This window comes from Xenopus laevis, chromosome 7S (assembly GCF_017654675.1).
Source record: "Xenopus laevis strain J_2021 chromosome 7S, Xenopus_laevis_v10.1, whole genome shotgun sequence".
NCBI classification, from domain to species: Eukaryota; Metazoa; Chordata; class Amphibia; order Anura; family Pipidae; genus Xenopus; species Xenopus laevis.
The window spans coordinates 39,625,342-39,647,267 of NC_054384.1; the positions used below are offsets into that span (position 1 = coordinate 39,625,342).

Genomic DNA, 21,926 nt, shown 5'->3' on the forward strand with positions numbered 1-21,926 from the left:
TTGTTCACATTCTGTCTAAATATCCATAATATTACCGTCTCCAGAAAAAACACCGGAGTGACTTTTTTCAAGCAGCCATAATATATTTTACGTAATCCGTATCCACCGCTGTAGTAGTGTATACGTTGACCTTGTAGGCATTGTTTGCCCAGTTTTTTTGGCCGCAGCCACTGAAGCACAGAGGCCAGAAAAAATATGCCATATAAATGCTGAAAATAGTCATTTTTTGCCATACGTTGACTCAACGTATATGGCAAAAAATGACTATTTTCAGCATTTATATGGCATATTTTTTCTGGCAACTGTGCTTCAGTGGCTGCGACCAAAAAAACTGGGCAAACAATACCTACAAGGTCAACGTATGGCAAAAAATGACTATTTTCAGCATTTATATGGCATATTTTTTCTGGCAACTGTGCTTCAGTGGTTGCAACCAAAAAAACTGGGCAAACAATGTCTACAAGGTCAACGTATGGCGAAAAATGACTATTTTCAGCATTTATATGGCATATTTTTTCTGGCAACTGTGCTTCAGTGGCTGCGTCCAAAAAAACTGGGCAAACAATGCCTACAAGGTCAACGTATGGCAGTTGTTTAAAGAGAACAGTAGATTACTAGCCAGCAAAGCTACCTAAGCTAAAATGTCCCTCAAATCCCTGCAGACTTCTGTCCCTCCAATACAGAGCAGTATCAAGCAGATTACTAGCCAGCAAACTTACTATCATCTGTCCCTGAAATCACTAACAGCTCTCCCCCTACACTATCTCTTCCAAGCACACACAGGCAGATTTTTCAGATACATTTTTGCCCTTGATCCCCCTCTGGCATGCCACTGTCCAGGTCGTTGCACCCTTTAAACAACTTTAAAATCATTTTTCTGGCCAGAAATTTTTTTTTTAGATGTTAAAGTTCGCCTTCCCATTGAAGTCTATGGGGTTCGCGAACCGTTCGCGAACCGCTCGCGTTTTTGCGCAAGTTCGCGAATATGTTCGCGAACTTTTTTTCCGACGTTCGCTACATCCCTACTAACAATGATGCCTTCAATTAACAAAGTAACACTTCTAGAAGAAAGACTTGGAATGGAATTCAGAGCTTCTCACCTCATCACACTGTGTGATACTTTGTGCAATCTCTTTCATTACTTTTCGAGCTCTCTCATCTTGGAAATCGAAAGGAAATGTTTCTGTCCATTCCTTCAGAAGCTGGATGATTTTTGCAGCAAAGGATTTGAGTTTGGCCTGGGAAAGAAAGCAAGTGCCAGTGTTATAAACTGCAGAATTCAGAAATGGAGCATAAGAACATAATGTTATTTTTTTTTTATGTTTAACAGTCACTTCCCATTTTGGCTAACTCGAGTAGCCACTAATGGCACTCCTACGCAATTGTCATTAATTGAGCATTAACGGCCACATTTACAGATAAAAACGCTACATGTGTGCCATACATTTTAGGATTGTTGTCCACAATGGAAAGTAATTGGATAAGTCCTTGGTGTGACAGTCACATTAATAAAACACAGATTTCTAGCCTCTGTCCTTTTTTTAACTCTGATGCCCCATTTTACATCTCCCATCATTCTTTAATTTATGGGTAAAGCAAGCTGGAAGTTGAAGTCCAACAACATTTGGGGCCCCAAGGTTAACAGGGTGGCAAAGCTAATCATAATGTGTCCTGTTTATTCATTTCAGTATCATCCAAGACAGAATGTTTGTTTTGAGACTATATAGCTTGACATTTGTGTACTTTTTGTATGCACCTGTACAGCAAAAAGGGCAGCTCTGATGTCTGTAGGTTACTGTGTAGTGGGAGGAACGTGGTAAGAGACTTAGAGATTACTAAGAATAAGTGACATGTCATCCAACATGTCACACAGTGGGAGGACTGAGTTACATGGTTCTGCAGAAATAAGATTCATGACAGGCCAGATAGGAACTTTTATGTGATCTTATTCTTGTGTTTCAATATTAACATTTTTGGCATTCCTTCTCAACTTCAATATGTTCATATAATAAGTATATGTACGATTCGAATGATTTTAAGCGATCAATCGAAGGATTTTTCTTCAATCAAAAAAATGTAGGAAAGGTGCTGGGGAAGGTCCCCATAGGCTAACATTGTACCTCGGTAGGTTTAAACTGCTAACCTTGACAGGCTATAGTTTTAATATAGTTACACAATGTCATCCTTCATTTTTGTTGATGTTAATTTTGTTTTGTTAATGTTGCAAGTTCCTAGTCAAAGGCAAATATAATGAAATATTGATTCCCAAATATGCACATGAAAATGACACAGGCTGAATCAAATTTGTTCTCAAAGTCAGTTAATACTCAGGCATTGCTCATTTTAAAATGCAAGGATATAATGAGGTCAGTCTGCAGGGCTAGGTCATAACAAAACAGTCCTTGAAATTGTTTTCTAGTTGCGACTGTTGGGAACATGGAATTACTGTCACGGTGAGGGTGGACTAACTCCAGGGTTCCTCTGTGTCAATAGGCAAGTTTGTGCATAAATCAGCTGAAGAGGCAGTGCATATGCCATGTTGCTTGGTGCAGCTATATAGAAGTGCAAGGATCATGCCAATATCTTAAAAGAATAGCCTCAATATGTGCAACAGTTGAAACCATCTTAACACAACCACATCTGTGGCTGCATTTGTAAACAAGCCCTATGGTCGGTTCTTAATCATTCACTTGGCATTCACTTAATCATTTCAAGCCACAAAAAAAATCTATGCTAACAATTATGCTATTAAAAATACTGTATCGAGGGTTGATAACTTTGCAAATTGTGCGTGTTCTATGCTGTTCATATTGCACTTGCATAGGCCCTTATGTATGCTTTACACATTCAATAAAACACAGTAATGTGTAGGCAGTCTCATAATGTGCTTTGCTTCCTGTATTGGCTTGTGCGGAAAGCTCTTGTCATGGCTGTGAAAGTTCCCACAGAGTGCCCCCACGACTCCCCGTCACACGGAACATTCTGAATACACAAGAGGTGTGGCCTTTGTCGAAATTTGACAAACATTGCAGCTTTCACTATTGAAAAATGAAAAGACAACTGTCTGTCACAAACATAATGTCACTTTTAACCTCATTGTGCCCAGTGGAAAAGAGTAGACCTTTAAAATCTAGCATTATACATTGTAGTGCATAGACTTGTGACCCAAAGACAACAGGAGGAATGCCAAATATCATTACATGTGACTGTCCCAGGCACCCAGCCAAAGAAAGGACGTTGCTCTTGTCCTGTGCAAACTGAACACATTGTTGGTTTAAGCAGATCACCATGAACAGAAAATGTCAAAATACAGCCTGCTGCTGGGAATGGGTCAGGGGAATGTGATATAAGCAAGATTAATCATTAGTGATGGGGGAATTTGGGGCGTTTCGCCGAAAAATTTGCAAATTTCCAGCGAAAATGCGCCGCCGTCCATTTTTTTTGGATGCCGGCGAATTTTCGCAGCGGTTTCGCAAATTTTTTCACTGGTAACTGTCAATTACCTACAAACAACATGATGACGAACAGATAATACATTCCAATACATTCCAATTAAGTTAACCCTTTTACTGCAACAGCTTTTTGTTCTTGGCCTGACTCAACTGGCTTTTAAGGATGCCTGGAAAAGTACAGTCTGCTCTGGTTGACACTTTGGTGCTTATCTAAGGCACATCAAGGGACACAATAATCAAATTATAATTTCTTTATTTCACCTGAAAACAATGTGTATGTTTAGCAAATGGCAATAACTTTTGTAGATAACATATGGTTCACCAAGTGATGGTCGGTTAGTCATCAATATGTCTGCTAAAGGCAGAGCATTTTCCATTTATATCTATGGAAACCAATGAGATGTGGATAGGGGTGTTTTGACCCCACAGTTGGTTATTATTCAACCAGGCCATTTATAATTTGCTTTTAATTTGCTTTTAATTCAGAATGGCTACAGTCATGATCTGCAAAAAACATTTTTCAAAGGGCAATCTTTGGTATTCCAACTATTGAAGAACTGCAACTCTCGCCAACAACCCTTTAAAAACAAGATATGCAAGATCTGGTCTGCAGCTGCATGTTTTTTTCCATCTTGAAAGAAAATGTGTGTAATATGTGCATGAAATCAATATGACCCCGCTGAATAATCCCTTACTTTGTCTGCCTCAGATCCAGATTCCAGTTGCTGTTTTTGCTTGATGCACATTTGTCCCACTTTGGCCAGAATCTCATAAGGATGAATGAAGATCCGTGCACTCAGCAAGAAGGTGAATATATAGGTTTTCTGTAGAGAAGAAAACAATGTACCATAAGGTAAAGCACAAGCAATGACCAGTATATTTGGAAACCATAATTCTTTCTGGTGTTCTTTGCCATGGGTAAACTTTGCGGTATCTACAAATAATGTTCAGGAATACTGGGACATGTTTATTCTATTTAGTTTGTATTTGTAACACAAGAAATAACTTATCAAGCCAGCCACATCTTTCTCTCTCTCTGCTACACACAAGGCAGGACTCCCAATTTAAATGTGGATGCTATGGTTAGAATGATTGAATGATCCAGTGCAGGGGAACACAGGCAGCATTGCTTATCTGTGAGAGCCCTAAAGCTGGCCATAGACGCAAAGATCTGATCGTACGAATCGAGGATTCGTACGATTTTCGGAACGTGTGTGGAGAGTCCCGACATTTTTTGTCCGGCGGAGATCGGTCGTTTGGTCGATCGGACAGGTTAGAAAATTTCTGTCGGCTGCCGATAATATCTCTGCGTGTATTGTCGATCGTACGATTTTCAGTGGGTGACTGTCACTAGCTTTGGTTGGACATAGATATCGTACGATTGCTGTCAGGGGCAGAACATTGCTGATCTGTTCTTTTACTAATCTGACTGGTAAGACTTTGATCTGAATGGTTAGTGGCGGGTCGGGAGATGGGAGAGTCCGATCGTACGATGATTCGTACGTTTGGATCTTTGCATCTATGGCCAGCTTAAGACTCATTATCAGAAATGTGTGGTATCTTGGTCTGATCTGTATAAATGTGTTTTCTGGCTACTCAGCTTCAGTCTGAATTTGTCTTGGCTGCTTGCTGCAATACATGCTTCATTCTAGCTTGTTTGCTTTATAATGCTTTTTCCCACAGTCTGTGCAAGTCCTGTCTGGGTAAATCTCCCAAAGCATTAAAGTGGGTTTTGGGTGAATAGAATTCAAGCTTCTCTTAAATCTGTATAATGTGCAGATCCGAGCACTGCTACAATTTTGCAGCTTAAATGTTTCAACCTAACAGAATGACCAATTGGCCAAAGTACAAAGCTAGTATATGTAGAGTACAAGAGCCCTGGCACAATGGAGCTTCTATGTAAGTGCACCATTGTCTTACTACTCAGTCACAGCAAGTTCGATATTTCAACCATATACAGAAACTACCTACACAGACTGGCCTATTAAGGGTAGCACATAGAACAGCCAATGATAGAGAGTAAATGCTTCTAACTGTTTTGTAGCCCTTTCACTTTTTGTGGCATTTGGAAACAGGGATACACTTATTAAACTCACGGTTGAATATATTATTAACATATAATTTATTATTAATATAATAAAGGGAAAAGTGGGAGGGATTGCTTAAAGGGGTAGTTCACCTTAAAATAAACTTGTAGTATGATGTAATATATTGTGATATTCTGACACCATTTGCCACTGGTTTTAATTTTTTTAATTTTTTGTGGTTTTTCAGTTAATTAGCTTTTTGTTCAGCAACTCTCCAGTTTGGAATTTCAGCAACTATCTGTTTTCTATAACTTTATTTACTTTAGAGAGCAGACAATTAATAAGAGAGGGATGGACTAGAAGGAGATGTAATAATAACATTGTACCCAGGGTCAGACTGGGCCAGCAAGCCACCGGGAAAAAACACTGCCGGCCCAGACCCGCTATTACAGCTGCGCCCTGAACTCCTTTCCGGCCCGGTTGCCTCCATGAACAGGAAATAAAAGGTAGGTACGGGGAGAGGGGGGGGGATTTTGGCATGGGGGCCAGAGGTGTCTTTACTGCTGGGGCGGGGGGCCCGGGGGGGTTTGGGGGCCCTAAAGCAGCAGCCCCGGTGGGCCACAGTCTGACCCTAATTGTACCCTCACAGAGCAATATGTAGTTGTTTTGGCTGCCAGGGTCAGTGACACCATTTGAAAGCTGGAAAGAGGCAGAAGAGAAAGGCAACTATTCAAAAACGATCACAATTGCAGAGTTGCTAGAAATAGCAAATTCTTACCAAAAGTTTACTTAGCTGTGAGCCACCCCTTTAAGTAAAGGGGAACAATTATTATCTCACCTTCCGCCAAATGTTTTTTTCTTGTTAATTATGGCAGATATATTAATAACATGATATATTAGGAGTACCATTTGCTATGCACGGAGTGTCATTTCATATAGGAGATAATCTTAAAATTGTCTATTATGGTTTCCAAGCAATATACCCAATAACATGGAAAATGGGGGAGGGGTGGCTTTTTAGGCAGGGATGAAGGAAAGTGCTGAAATCTGTGACCTTTCACATCCAAACAACATTGTGAGACAATATAGACACAGCACATTCTGTTCCATGGACAGCATCCAGCAAAGGCAATACAGGGCTGTAGGAATTATACCAGTGATCAAGGGGTCAGAACACAATATTGTCTGTTTATGAGTGAAGAGGCGTTGCACAATTGTTTCTTACTGTGAACGACTACTCACAAAAAACCCATTTACAAAGCCTTTGTGAATTCCTGTTTGAGCCCTTCCCAGGTTCAAGTCACATAACACCCTTAGACATCTGTCTACTAATGTGTGATAGAGTGATATAATAGGGGGCATTTCCTATTAGGGAGGCAGTGTTGCAAAATAACGGGTGCAATAGTCTCATCAATACATAAAACAATTGCATCTATTTTAGCGCTACCCCAGTTTAAGTTTGTAAATGATCTATATGGTTTCAGACCCTGCATCTTTTTTTTAGACTGAGGGCTATCTAGACCCCTGATATCTTTGGTACAGGGGACACTTTATGGAGGCCAACACTCAAGTCGATGTTCTTTCTACTGGTACAGCCCAGTATTTTTTCTGACAAAGAACAGGTAAGCTGGCCATAGATGTTGAGATTTTTAAAAGATCAGATCCTGATCGTAAGACCACGATCTTATCAGATGGTACGATCATACGAATTTACCATCAACTAAAAAGACCAATTTGCCAGGAAAACAAAGGGTAGCTGCCTGCTTGGCCCTGCAAACATAGATAGATTGCACTGGAACCGACAAAGATTTTTTGACCTGGCCGATCAATTTCCTGACAGATGTCGCCCGAAAAATCGTAAGATGTACGATCGTTCGAATCCCACTAACTGCACGATAATTTCGGAGGATTGGTCGGGCTTCCCTAAAATCGGTCGTTCGGCAAGAGAAATCTTTGCCTCTATGGGGACCTGTAGTGTAACAATAATGAACTGGGTAAGTTCTTCCTATGAATATAGTCAAGCCTCAATTTCCCATTTTCTGTGGGACCAAATAAAAATGGAAAATGTGGGAAAATGGAAAATCTTAGTATGTAAAATCAGGGTTTAAAAAAAATAAAGTTTAATGTAAAAAGTAATATTCAAAGGTAAAAGATGTTTTTAAGGAAAATATCATATTGACTAAAATCTTTGAAATTTTCTGCAAAAAATATAAACTAGGGAAACTGGGGGTTCACTATACTTTCCTTAGTGTGTTTCTAGTATTTAATTTCATGAATAAATATCTCACACAAAGAAAGGGTTATTTTTCTGGATGTTAATAGGAGAATGAAATAAGAATTTTTCAAAGAACATACTTGTTATATTAACAAAAAATAAAGGTTTTTTTTCAGTACTCAAGGCAAAACATAATTACAAGGTGTTTATTTCCCATTTATGTTCTTTTTTTATGTTCCATTTAAAACCAGTAATGTATGAAAGCAAGGACACATTTGTATTTATATTCCTTTTCTATACAAATACATGAGAGTCACAGTGATTGACTTGGCAGGGGGTTATATGAATGAACACCCTCAGTAAACCCCTGGTCCCATTTACTAGGCAGTTCTCATGATGTGTACAGAACACACAGCAGACAAGGGTAAGAACATGGCAGGTACACCTTATACACCTCAAACACAAATATAAGAGCAGGAACACTATGCACCCAATAAGTTGTGCCCTCAAACATTTCTGGAACTTTGTTTAGCTATACAATGCAATGCTTGTACATTCAGATTACAGTGTTAGAATGCTTTTATGCCTGATTACGTAAGTTTCATGCAAACTATAAATTCTCTTTCTGTAAAAATCTCCTCATTTGGCAATGCTATTCGTGCAGGAGTAGTACTGTACATTCTTTGCATTCTGTTGAAGAGAAAGGAAAGTACATATTTATAAATATATATATATATATATATATATATATATATATATATATATATATATATATATATATATATATATATATATATATATATATATATATATATATATAGTGAATAAAAAATACCCCTGACCAAGCTCATTAATCAGCGAAACATATGAGGCAGCATAGGTGTGAATAGCTCCCACTGGTTCCCAATGTAGATGAGCAGGTTTTGAGTGGGGCAACAAATGGAAGGGAAGGAATGGAAACAACAATACCAACTACATAGTAAGCCATTTGAAGTGTGACTAAGGGGTACTATAATTAGAGGTGGCTTATTCACTACACCACCAGTTCATTTGGGTGAATGCGGTTTATTTGTTATTTTAAGGACACAGTCCTGCATTGCTGGAAAGAGTAACAGTGAGTCTATTGAAGGTTAGGTTGGTTAATTTTAAGTATGGATTGAAGGTTAAGTTTTATTATACTATTATGTTCCGCCATCTGAACTGGTTAGCTTGAAGTAATGGGGTAATGGCCTAAATGCAGTTAGTTCCTAATTACTTCAGTTGTAATGTTAAAGCAGAGAATAACCAACACTCAACTTACATCAGGATAATAATCCAAAGTAGGCACAAGACGTTCAATTAAAACTTCCAGGGACCCAGAAACCAGGCTTCCATCTTGGTAGACAGGATCTCCACACTGCTCTCCCATCTCTGGCTGCACCTGCCCACTACAGGTGGAGCCAAGCATGCTGGGAAATATAGGGGTCTGTGGCATACTTTCCTGCAATGAAACACAAGGAGTCCTTTATAGTTATATGAAGACATAAGTCTAGTATTATAACACATATCCAAGCATAAGGGTATACAATAAATGAAAAAATACACAAATACAATCTTTGTATTGTTATGTAAAGCAGAATCACAATCAAAATGACTTGTACAAATACCGAACCCTTCTATAAAATTCTACAAAATAATATTAAAGTCTCCAGTGATAAGGCTCAGTCATAAAGTTAAACAGAAACTCAGGACTTGGTACAATCAGTATCATACCCCTAATCTGCATGGACATGATTTTCAGTTCCCAATCCATGGTAATATGTAGATATGGTTTTACTCTTTATTATCTCTGTACAGCTCATGCTGAGGAAATTGCTCCATCCAGCTCTTTAATATTGTGTATTTCAAATGTCATTACTATGGTAAAGTTATATGAAAACTGTTTTGCAAAAGACTTTCAGAAATGTTATGATTTGCATTTACTATTAGTTCTATTTAGGCATGGCTCAAATGCTTGGAGACAGGTCATGTAAGCTTCAGCTTCCAACCTACCACTCAGAATTTTTGGTACATGAGTACAGGCTTTTTCAAAATTACCCCTCTTTCAACAAGCCAAGATAGTTGGCCAACTGTTATATGCAGTGTAAATTATGGCCAGAGCAACGTTGTGTCATTTGTGACAACAAAGTATTTTAAAAAGCCTTTTTATAGAATTCTGTACCAGGTCGGGTGTTCGCGGCTACCCATGGAATACCCACAAATCAAAAAGGCAAAAAGTCCCACGGTTCTCTAGCTATGCAGATAGTCCACGGGGAACCCATCTGGGTACCCAACAAATGTGTGTACTGTGCCCTCCCACCCTTCCCTGTAGTTGCATGAAGTTTTTTTCTATATTTCTGTGAATTTGGCACTGTTCTTAGTACACTCTTTCAACAAGCCAAGATAGTTACATTTACATTTTTGTTGGAAAAATACAAAAACATTTTTATAGCCTGGAACTGAACCCCTTTATTATGCCACATTCCATTGCTCTAATAGGCTGCTTCCAATACAAAACAATTTGGCACATACTTACTTCTTTGCACTGTATAACTATAGACTACATTCTTTTGGTTTTTAGTGTTCTCCTTAGCAAAAGAATGTTGTCTGGTTACCATAAAGTCATGGTCAATACATGTTTTGTTTGTGAACAATACAAATTGTTGCTGTTTACATCACAAGGATTAGCAAAGTCTACTATTTCAATGTTCAATTATACCATTACCAATCTACAGGTACATTTTTTTTCAAAGAACTAAAGCCTAAAATGAATATGGATAGAAATACATTTTTGTCTTTAATACATACTGAACTTTTTATACATACAGTATATTGTTGATACCAAAGGAACTTAACTGAAGCTTAGAGCATGTGCTGAGAATAAGCAGAAAATGTGATGATCTACTAGGGGCATTGGTCTTTGGTTACCTTGGTCATGGAAAGAAGCCCAATACATAATATACAGCCTACTTTAGTTATTTTAGTTCTCATAGAATTTCTAGGTCTGTTTTTTTGCATTAACTAGTAATAAATATATTAATGAAAAAGTAATCCCATTCAGTAAGAAATCATTTTTACTTGAATCCCTACAACAGATGTGTCCACAAATTAAGAAGGCCATACACAAATCAACTTATTTGGCAAGGTCGCCAAAAAAGTGGATATTTGCCTGATTTGGCCATCCATGTGTGGGGTAAAATTAGGCTAATGCCAATGTCTGGATACTAACAGAGATCTATGCAGAACTGATGAGAACCAGATCAATGTGCAAATGTGGTCCTTACGTAACAAAAATTTTATACCAAGATATATGTTGGGCAGGCTTTTAGAATGGAAAAATGCATGGGCCAGTAAGCTGCCACCTTGATCTGAAGTGGTTGAGCCAGCAGTTTTTATCTGCTTATGTACAACCAACTTTAGATTGTGATCTACAAATAGATCTGGAGCTGGTAAAAATAACTGCAACATATCTATATATATATATATATATAAATATATATATATCTGTACATATACAATTGTATATATATATATATATATATATATATATATATATATATATATATATATAATATGTCCAAGGTACCTGCACTCCAACCACTTAGATTTTTCACGGGTGCTTGGTCAAAGTAGTATTGTATAATCATCAAAGGATGGACCAGCACTCCAGTTTTGATAAATAATGGTGCTTTTATTCACATATCATCGTGCATCCAACGTTTCGGCCCGCATTGGGGCCTTTATCAAGGATAAAGGCCCCACATATCAAGGATGCACGATGATATGTGAATAAAAGCACCATTATTTATCAAAACTGGAGTGCTGGTCCATCCTTTGATGATTATATATATATATATATATATATATATATATATACATATATATATATATATATATATATATATATATATATATATATATATATATATATATATATATATATATATATTGTAGAATCTTCTTCTTTCTACCAAAGCCACAGTAAACCTTGTTCTGGTTCTTCCCTTGGGCCCTGTTGTTTACTACGCAGATGCAGCATGATTTTTAAAAAATGTTCCACAGAGACAGAACATCCCAATAGGACACAACAACAAACATCATTTGCTGTGACTTGTACCCTCTAATTGGTGATCCACAGCAGAGTGATGCAGTAACAATGTGGTTTAGCTGAACAGCTTGTCTTTGGGCGTGTGAGGCTATTAAGTAATTTTAAAAAAGCCACTGCCGTGCACTTTAAAGACAGAAGGACTTTGTGTTCTTCTTCCAATCAGCCCTATATTTATTCTTGGATTCAGTACATTTTCATTACTAGCTGGTACACGTACAGTATGTAACATATAATGATGCTGTTATTGAATGGATGAAACTGCAGCCATTCCATTTAACAATAAAAGCACACATTTTAAAATAAAGAAAATTATTTTCTACAAATAATAGAGAGCAAGTCATTGTCTAACCTTTAGGAGGTCACAACCAATCTTAACATAATTAAAAACTATTTGATTGATGAAGCTTGTAAAAACGAATATATTCATTATGCAATTACAAGCACTGTTAAGTTAATATTACATTTAGAGCACAAACACTGAAGTGCACCACATATCATTTTGCTATGTTACTGGCAAACATAGAAATGTAATTAACACTGAGAATGATTTTTAAAAGTTGTAGGCAAACTGCAATAAATTGTAGAGCTATGGGGATGACTAGGGATGTAGCGAACGTCGGAAAAAAACTTCGCGAACATATTCGCGAACTTGCGCAAAAATGCGAGCGGTTCGCGAACGGTTCGCGAACCCCATAGACTTCAATGGGAAGGCGAACTTTAACATCTAGAAAAGACATTTCTGGCCAGAAAAATGATTTTAAAGTTGTTTAAAGGGTGCAAAGACCTGGACAGTGGCATGCCAGAGGGGGATCAAGGGCAAAAATGTATCTGAAAAATCTGCCTGTGTGTGCTTGGAAGAGATAGTGTAGGGGGAGAGCTGTTAGTGATTTCAGGGACAGATGATAGTAAGTTTGCTGGCTAGTAATCTGCTTGATACTGCTCTGTATTGGAGGGACAGAAGTCTGCAGGGATTTGAGGGACATTTTAGCTTAGGTAGCTTTGCTGGCTAGTAATCTACTGTTCTCTTTAAACAACTGCCATACGTTGACCTTGTAGGCATTGTTTGCCCAGTTTTTTTGGACGCAGCCACTGAAGCACAGTTGCCAGAAAAAATATGCCATATAAATGCTGAAAATAGTCATTTTTCGCCATACGTTGACCTTGTAGACATTGTTTGCCCAGTTTTTTTGGACGCAGCCACTGAAGCACAGTTGCCAGAAAAAATATGCCATATAAATGCTGAAAATAGTAATTTTTCGCCATACGTTGACCTTGTAGACATTGTTTGCCCAGTTTTTTTGGTTGCAGCCACTGAAGCACAGTTGCCAGAAAAAATATGCCACATAAATGCTGAAAATAGTCATTTTTTGCCATATACGTTGAGTCAACGTATGGCAAAAAATGACTATTTTCAGCATTTATATGGCATATTTTTTCTGGCCTCTGTGCTTCAGTGGCTGTGGCCAAAAAAACTGGGCAAACAATGCCTACAAGGTCAACGTCGTTGACCTTGTAGGCATTGTTTGCCCAGTTTTTTTGGCCACAGCCACTGAAGCACAGAGGCCAGAAAAAATATGCCATATAAATGCTGAAAATAGTCATTTTTTTGGTCGCAGCCACTGAAGCACAGTTGCCAGAAAAATTATGCCATATAAATGCTGAAAATATAAATTTTTTTGGTTGCAGCCACTGAAGCACAGAGGCCAGAAAAATTATGCCATATAAATGCAGAAAATATGCATTTTTTTGGTCGCAGCCACTGAAGCACAGTTGACAGAAAAATTATGCCATATAAATGCTGAAAATATAAATTTTTTTGGTTGCAGCCACTGAAGCACAGAGGCCAGAAAAATTATGCCATATAAATGCAGAAAATATGCATTTTTTTGGTCGCAGCCACTGAAGCACAGTTGCCAGAAAAATTATGCCATATAAATGCTGAAAATAGTAATTTTTTTGGTTGCAGCCACTGAAGCACAGAGGCCAGAAAAATTATGCCATATAAATGCAGAAAATATGCATTTTTTTGGTCGCAGCCACTGAAGCACAGTTGACAGAAAAATTATGCCATATAAATGCTGAAAATATAAATTTTTTTGGTTGCAGCCACTGAAGCACAGAGGCCAGAAAAATTATGTCATATAAATGCAGAAAATAGGCATTTTTTTGGTCGCAGCCACTGAAGCACAGAGGCCAGAAAAAATTAAACCAGTAGGGTTTGCACCCTAGTTTGTAACGGTGGCGGAGGGAGGAGGAGGACGCTAAAGGACAGCTGTGTGTGGAGTCATGAGGCTTGAAGAGAAGGACAGCTGCATAGAAGTCAGAACAAGTCTTCCGGCGTGCAGTAACCCTCCGAGATCCACCCCTCATTCATTTTAATAAAGGTCAGGTAATCGACACTTTTGTGACCTAGGCGAGTTCTCTTCTCAGTTACAATCCCTCCTGCTGCACTGAAGGTCCTTTCTGAGAGCACACTTGAGGCTGGGCAAGACAAGAGGTTCATGGCAAATTGTGACAGCTCTGGCCACAGATCAAGCCTGCGCACTCAGTAGTCCAGGGGTTCATCGCTCCTCAGAGTGTCGATATCTGCAGTTAATGCCAGGTAGTCCGCTACCTGCCGGTCGAGGCGTTCTTTGAGGGTGGATCCAGAAGGGTTGTGGCGCTGCCTTGGACAGAAAAACATTTGCATGTCTGACGTTACAGACTGGCCAAAGGGCTTTGTCCTTGCAGGTGTGCTCGTGGCAGGATTACTGGCACCTCTGCCCCTGGAATGTTGATGAGTTCCTGAAGTGACATCACCCTTAAAAGCATTGTACAACATGTTTGCAGGCTGGTTTGTAAATGCCGCATCTTTTCGGACTTGTGGTATGTTGGTAACATTTCTGACACTTTATGCTTGTACCGAGGGTCTAGTAGCGTTGCGACCCAGTACAGGTCCTTCTCCTTAAGCCTCTTGATACGGGGGTCCTTCAACAGGCATGACAGCATGAAAGACCCCATTCTCACAAGGTTGGATGCAGAGCTATCCATCTCCGCTTCCTCATTATCAAGGACTGCATCATCCACGGTCTCCTCCCCCCAGCCACGTACAAGACCAGGGGTCCCCAAAAGGTCACCACTAGCCCCCTGGGAAGCCTGCTCCTGTTGGTCCTCCTCCTCCTCCTCCACAAAGCCACCTTCCTCCTCTGACTCCACTTCTGGCACCTCTCCCTGCGTTGCAGCATGTGCCTGGGTTCGTTCTGGTGATTCCGACCAGAAATCGTGCGCTTCCAGCTCCTCGTCACGCTGGTCTACAGCCTCATCTGTCACTCGTCGCACGGCACGCTCCAGGAATAAAGCGAAGGGTATTAGGTCGCTGATGGTGCCTTCGGTGCGACTGACCATATTTGTCACCTCTTCAAAAGGTCTCATGAGCCTGCAGGCATCGCGCATAAGCACCCAGTAACGGGGGAAAAAAATCCCCAGCTGTGCAGATCCAGTCCTACCACCCAGTTCAAAAAGGTACTCGTTGACGGCCCTTTGTTGTTGCAGCAGACGTTCCAACATAAGGAGCGTTGAATTCCAGCGAGTCTGGCTGTCAGAAATCAAACGCCTGACTGGCATGTTGTAGCGCTGCTGAATGTCAGCAAGGCGTGCCATGGCTGTGTAGGAACGTCTGAAATGGGCCGACACCTTTCTGGACTGGGTGAGAACGTCCTGGAATCCTGGGTACTTGGAGACAAAACGTTGGACTATTAAATTTAACACATGTGCCATGCAGGGCACATGTGTTAAATTGCCTAGTCTCAACGCTGCCAACAGATTGCTTCCATTGTCACACACCACTTTTCCGATCTGCAGTTGGTGTGGGGTCAGCCACCGATCGGCCTGTGACTGCAGAGATGACAGGAGTACAGATCCGGTATGGTTTTTGCTTTCCAGGCACGTCATCCCCAAGACAGCGTGACAACGGCGTACCTGGCACGTCGAATAGCCTAGGGGGAGCTGGGGGTGCACAGGTGTGGAGGAGGAGAAGGAGGACCCAGCAGCAGAGTAAGAAGAAGAAGAAGACGAGGTAGAGAGCGATGGAGGAGTAGAGGTGGTGGCAGAACCGCGTGCAATCCGTGGCGGTGACACCAACTCCACTGTTGTTGTTGAGCTACCCATTCCCTGCTTCCCAGCCATTACCAAGTTCACCCAGTGGGCAGTGTAGGTGACATACCTGCCCTGACCATGCTTGGAGGACCATGCGTCAGTAGTCATATGGACCTTTGGCCCAACACTAAGTGACAGAGATGCGGTAACTTGGCTCTGCACATGTTGGTACAGGTGTGGTATTCCCTTTTTAGAAAAAAAATTGCGGCTGGGTACCTTCCACTGCGGTGTCCCAATTGCTACAAATTTGCGGAAGGCCTCAGAGTCCACCAGCTGGTATGGTAAAAGCTGGCGGGCTAAGAGTGCAGACAAGCCAGCTGTCAGACGCCGGGCAAGGGGTGACAGTCAGACATTGGCTTCTTACGCTCAAACATGGCCTTCACAGAAACTTGGCTGGTGGCAGATGACTGGGAATGGGAACAGGTGGTCAAGGTGGAAGGCGGAGTGGAGGGTGGTTCAGACGGGTCAAGGAGAGCAGAGGTAGAGCAGTAAGATGCTGGACCAGAAGGAGTGTGGCTTTTAGTTTGCCTGTTGCCTTTGAGGTGTTGCTCCCAAAGTGCTTTGTGCTTGCCGCTCATGTGCCTTCGCATAGAAGTTGTACCTATGTGGCTGTTGGGCTTACCAAGGCTCAGTTTCTGACTGCACTCATTGCAAATTACAATGCTTTTGTCAGAGGCACACACATTAAAAAAATCCCACACTGCTGACTTTTTGGAAGTGTGCGATCTGGCGGTAACAGTAGAAGTTGGCGGAGTTGGCGGAGTTGGCGGTATTGGCGGCAATGGCGGGTGCGTTGGCCGGCTGAACACAGGTGCCGATACATGTTGTTGCCCTACTGATCCCTGCGGGCTGTCCTCCCTGCTTCTTCTAAGTCTTATTCTCCTACTGCCTCTCTGACTCTCCGTCTCTCCATCTGAACTACCCTCCTCTTGCTCTCTTCTACTAGGCACCCACAAAACATCAATCTCCTCATCATCATTCTCCTCAGATGCATCAATTTCTTCTGACACATCACAGAAGGAAGCAGCAGCGGGGACCTCCTCCTCATCACTCATTATGTCCATCTCTATCGTGTTCTCTGCCAGAATTAAATCTGGTGTAAGGTCCTCATCTCCTTCATCTTCTTCTGGCAATAATGGTTGCGCATTACTCAGTTCAAGAAACTCATGGGAAAATAACTCCTCTGACCCCAGTGAAGAAGGGGCACCGGTGGTGGAGGAAGTGTTACGTGGGGTGGCCATAGCAGTGGAGGATGAGGAGGATGTTGTGGTAAAGTTAGAAACGGTAGAGGATGGGGTGTGCTGTGTAAGCCAGTCAACTACCTCTTCAGCATTTTGGGAGTTCAGGGTCATTGGCTTTTTAAAACTGGGCAATTTGCTAGGGCCACAGGATTGCATAGCAGCACGGCCCCTAGCACGGCCTCTGCGTGGCGGCCTGCCTTTGCCTGGCATTATTTTTAAAAAAACAACAACAACAACAAAAACTCAGTTGGTTTTTCTGGAAACGATAATACACACAGCTAGATGGCGGGTTGAAGAAAACACTGTGCAAATAATGCCTACAAAGTCAACGTATACACTACTACAGCGGTGGATACGGATTACGTAAAATATATGAATGCTGCTTGAAAAAAAGTAACTCAAGTGGTTTTTCTAGAGACGATAATATTATCAATATTTAGACAAAATGTGAACAAGGTCACACAGCTCGATGGCGGGTTGAAGAAAACAGTGTGCAAATAATGCCTACAAGGTCAACGTATACACTACTACAGCGGTGGATACGGATTACGTAAAATATATGAATGCTGCTTGAAAAAAAGTAACTCAAGTGGTTTTTCTAGAGACGATAATATTATCAATATTTAGACAAAATGTGAACAAGCTCACACAGCTCGATGGCGGGTTGAAGAAAACACTGTGCAAATAATGCCTACAAGGTCAACGTATACACTACTACAGCGGTGGATACGGATTACGTAAAATATATGAATGCTGCTTGAAAAAAAGTAACTCAAGTGGTTTTTCTAGAGACGATAATATTATCAATATTTAGACAAAATGTGAACAAGGTCACACAGCTCGATGGCGGGTTGAAGAAAACAGTGTGCAAATAATGCCTACAAGGTCAACGTATACACTACTACAGCGGTGGATACGGATTACGTAAAATATATTATGGCTGCTTGAAAAAAGTGACTCCGGTGTTTTTTCTGGAGACGGTAATATTATGGATATTTAGACAGAATGTGAACAAGGTCACACAGCTCGATGGCGGGTTGAAGAAAACAGTGTGCAAATAATGCCTACAAGGCCAACGTATACACTACTACAGCGGTGGATACGGATTACGTAAAATATATGAATGCTGCTTGAAAAAAGTGACTCCGGTGTTTTTTCTGGAGACGGTAATATTATGGATATTTAGACAGAATGTGAACAAGGTCACACAGCTCGATGGCGGGTTGAAGAAAACAGTGTGCAAATAATGCCTACAAGGCCAACGTATACACTACTACAGCGGTGGATACGGATTACGTAAAATATATGAATGCTGCTTGAAAAAAGTGACTCCGGTGTTTTTTCTGGAGACGGTAATATTATGGATATTTAGACAGAATGGGAACAAGGTCACACAGCTCGATGGCGGGTTGAAGAAAACAGTGTGCAAATAATGCCTACAAGGCCAACGTATACACTACTACAGCGGTGGATACGGATTACGTAAAATATATTATGGCTGCTTGAAAAAAGTGACTCCGGTGTTTTTTCTGGAGACGGTAATATTATGGATATTTAGACAGAATGTGAACAAGGTCACACAGCTCGATGGCGGGTTGAAGAAAACAGTGTGCAAATAATGCCTACAAGGCCAACGTATACACTACTACAGCGGTGGATACGGATTACGTAAAATATATGAATGCTGCTTGAAAAAAGTGACTCCGGTGTTTTTTCTGGAGACGGTAATATTATGGATATTTAGACAGAATGGGAACAAGGTCACACAGCTCGATGGCGGGTTGAAGAAAACAGTGTGCAAATAATGCCTACAAGGCCAACGTATACACTACTACAGCGGTGGATACGGATTACGTAAAATATATTATGGCTGCTTGAAAAAAGTGACTCCGGTGTTTTTTCTGGAGACGGTAATATTATGGATATTTAGACAGAATGTGAACAAGGTCACACAGCTCGATGGCGGGTTGAAGAAAACAGTGTGCAAATAATGCCTACAAGGCCAACGTATACACTACTACAGCGGTGGATACGGATTACGTAAAATATATTATGGCTGCTTGAAAAAAGTGACTCCGGTGTTTTTTCTGGAGACGGTAATATTATGGATATTTAGACAGAATGTGAACAAGGTCACACAGCTCGATGGCGGGTTGAAGAAAACAGTGTGCAAATAATGCCTACAGGGCAAATAATGCCTAAAAGGTCAACTTATACACTACTACAGCGGTAGTAAAATAAAAAAAAGTAAAATAAAAAAAAAATGAATATTAAAAAAAAAAAATTAAAGTTGGTGCTGCTGAACTACTAGGAGCAGCAGATTAGCACACCAGTCCCACTCCCCAACACTGCTAGACTAATAGCACTGGGCTCTTATAGTAGTAGTAGTAGTAGTAGTAGTAGTAAAACAACAAAAAAATAAATAAAAGCAGTCCTTACAAGGACTACTGTTATTGCAGCAGTCAGCAGATGAGATCAGAAGCAGGACAGCTGCCCACTGCAGCTACATACAGAGCACTGCAGTAGAAGGTAGATTACTAGCCAGCAAAGCTACCTAAGCTTAAATGTCCCTCAAACCCCTGCAGACTTCTGTCCCTCCAATAACAGAGCAGTATCAAAACGATTACTAGCCAGCAAACTTTCAACTGTCCCTGAAATCACTAACAGGCAGCAGCTCTCTCCCTACACTATCTCTTCAGCACACACAGGCAGAGTGAAAAAACGCTACAGGGCTTCGGTTTTTATAGGGAAGGGGAGTGGTCCAGGGGAGAGCTTCCTGATTGGCTGCCATGTACCTGCTGGTCTGGGGTGAGAGGGCAAAAAAAGCGCCAACAATGGCGAACCCAAAATGGCGAACGTCGCGCGACGTTCGCGAACTTCCGGCGAGCGCGAACACCCGATGTTTGCGCGAACAAGTTCGCCGGCGAACAGTTCGCGACATCTCTAGGGATGACAACCATACTACCTGCTGGTTTTAAGAAATGCTTAGGCAGGATCCAAACTATGTCTTATTTAGTAAAAATTGAGAGTAAAGCTAATTGCACAAACTGTCAGATTTTCTGACAAAATATGTTTCGTAAGGGACTGTAGTCTTGTAATGGGCCAATAAATGAAAAAAATGTAAGCTAATTGCACTCATTAATATATAATGAACTGGTAAAGTGGTAAAGTGATTAGTCTGCTCTTGAATGTCTAATAGTTACATATAACCATGGAATATACTATTCAAGTACTAATATGTAGGTAGGTCCTTTATTTGCAGCGTAGATAAGAGGTAAACATTAAGTAGTTAAGTGAGGGTAAAAGAGGACTGGGTCGTCATTCATGAATATCTATGTTCCTATAGGATGAATAATAAGGGACAATAAGGGAAAACTCTTATGTGTGGCTGATTTCTGTTTTTTTTGTCATGAAATACCAAAAACATCTTGATGAAACAATGTGAGTGTTTAGAATTATTTATTATGCTGGTTAATAGTGATGGATAAATCTGACAAGTTTCACAAAAATAACCGAGATTCGCCAAATGCAGTAAAATCTATGGACGACAATTTTTTTTGACGAGCGGCACATTTTTTTGGATGCGCAACAATTTCTTTTACTAATTAGGGTCTATGGGCGTCTTTTTTGTGGTGAAACCTGGTGACAAATTTCACTTATCAATGGTTACTAATACTGAGGGGCAGATTTATCAAGGGTCGAACAGTAAATTTGAATTCGAATTTTCGAGTGTCAAAATTCACGCATTCCTAATCCCCTATTGGAATGGAAATGGAATGGAAACAGTCCTAATTCGAATATTTGCCACCTAAAACCTGCCAAGTTAATTTACAAGGCAATGGCAGAGGTCCGTTGAGCTATTTGGAGATAGCCTTCCTGACATTCAAGGTTTTATTTCGGGAGAAAAACTCAATTTGCACAAATCAAATATGAATCAAATATTATATATTATCGAATACTATTCGAATTTTCAAGTCAGAACCATTCGATCGAATATTAGACATTCAAATTCTTTGTTAAATAACCTCCCAGTCAAATTGTGAGGATATTCAAATTAAAAAAAATTCATATGAATTCGAAATTCAACCATTGATAAATTGGCCTCTGAGTGTTCTGTTTGTGGAAGAGTATTTTTTAACTCAATGCTCGCTACTCTCCCAGTGCTTAACAATGTGACAGGATGTTTGCGTTGAGCTCATAAAACAAAATGTTTTTTGGCTTCTCTTAGCAGTTAAATACGTTCCTACAATCTGACACGCTGGTCTGCTTTGATAAATGTGTCAATACTTGAAACCATTTCCCAACTGCCAGAAAAATGTTCTTGATAGGAAAAAGAAAAATATTGAACGGTTGGGAATCTCTCTCTCAGCCCTTTAAGTGTATACCACAGATGGCTGCTGATCATGTGTAATGGGTTTGAATCACTTAGCTATATTTCTACCATACATAAAATGTCAAGCACAATAAACCCTAATAAGTAGCTGCCCCATACACAACATATTCACACAAATGATTTACAGTTGCGAACAGAAAATGTATGTTGAAGGTTTTCTGTGGCTTTTCCCAAACTATGTCTACCATGCTGCACTTGGTCTGTTAAGTATGCATTTTTGTATATTGGCCTTGGTTATAAAGATTTCCATTACAGCTTACCATTTACTTAGCTTTGTGACTAGGTCACAGAATAGAAGATACAGCTCTGTCAATTCTCATGCTTCACCTAAATGTTAG

The 21,926-nt window shown here is 40.3% G+C and overlaps 1 protein-coding gene across 2 annotated transcripts in view; it reads right to left on the reverse strand.

Annotated features, from left to right (window-relative positions):
• The window catches only part of rasgef1a.S (RasGEF domain family member 1A S homeolog), a 155,749-nt gene that overhangs the window by 12,437 nt on the left and 121,386 nt on the right, over positions 1 to 21,926 (reverse strand). For both annotated transcript variants that reach the window (XM_041571145.1, XM_018239471.2), the window contains 3 exons: positions 8,995 to 9,174; positions 4,148 to 4,276; positions 1,101 to 1,238 (listed from right to left, as the gene is read on the reverse strand). In XM_041571145.1, the coding sequence (XP_041427079.1) occupies positions 1,101 to 1,238; positions 4,148 to 4,276; positions 8,995 to 9,168 (441 nt within the window). In that variant the 5' untranslated portion in view covers positions 9,169 to 9,174. The remainder of the gene's footprint in view (positions 1 to 1,100; positions 1,239 to 4,147; positions 4,277 to 8,994; positions 9,175 to 21,926) is intronic.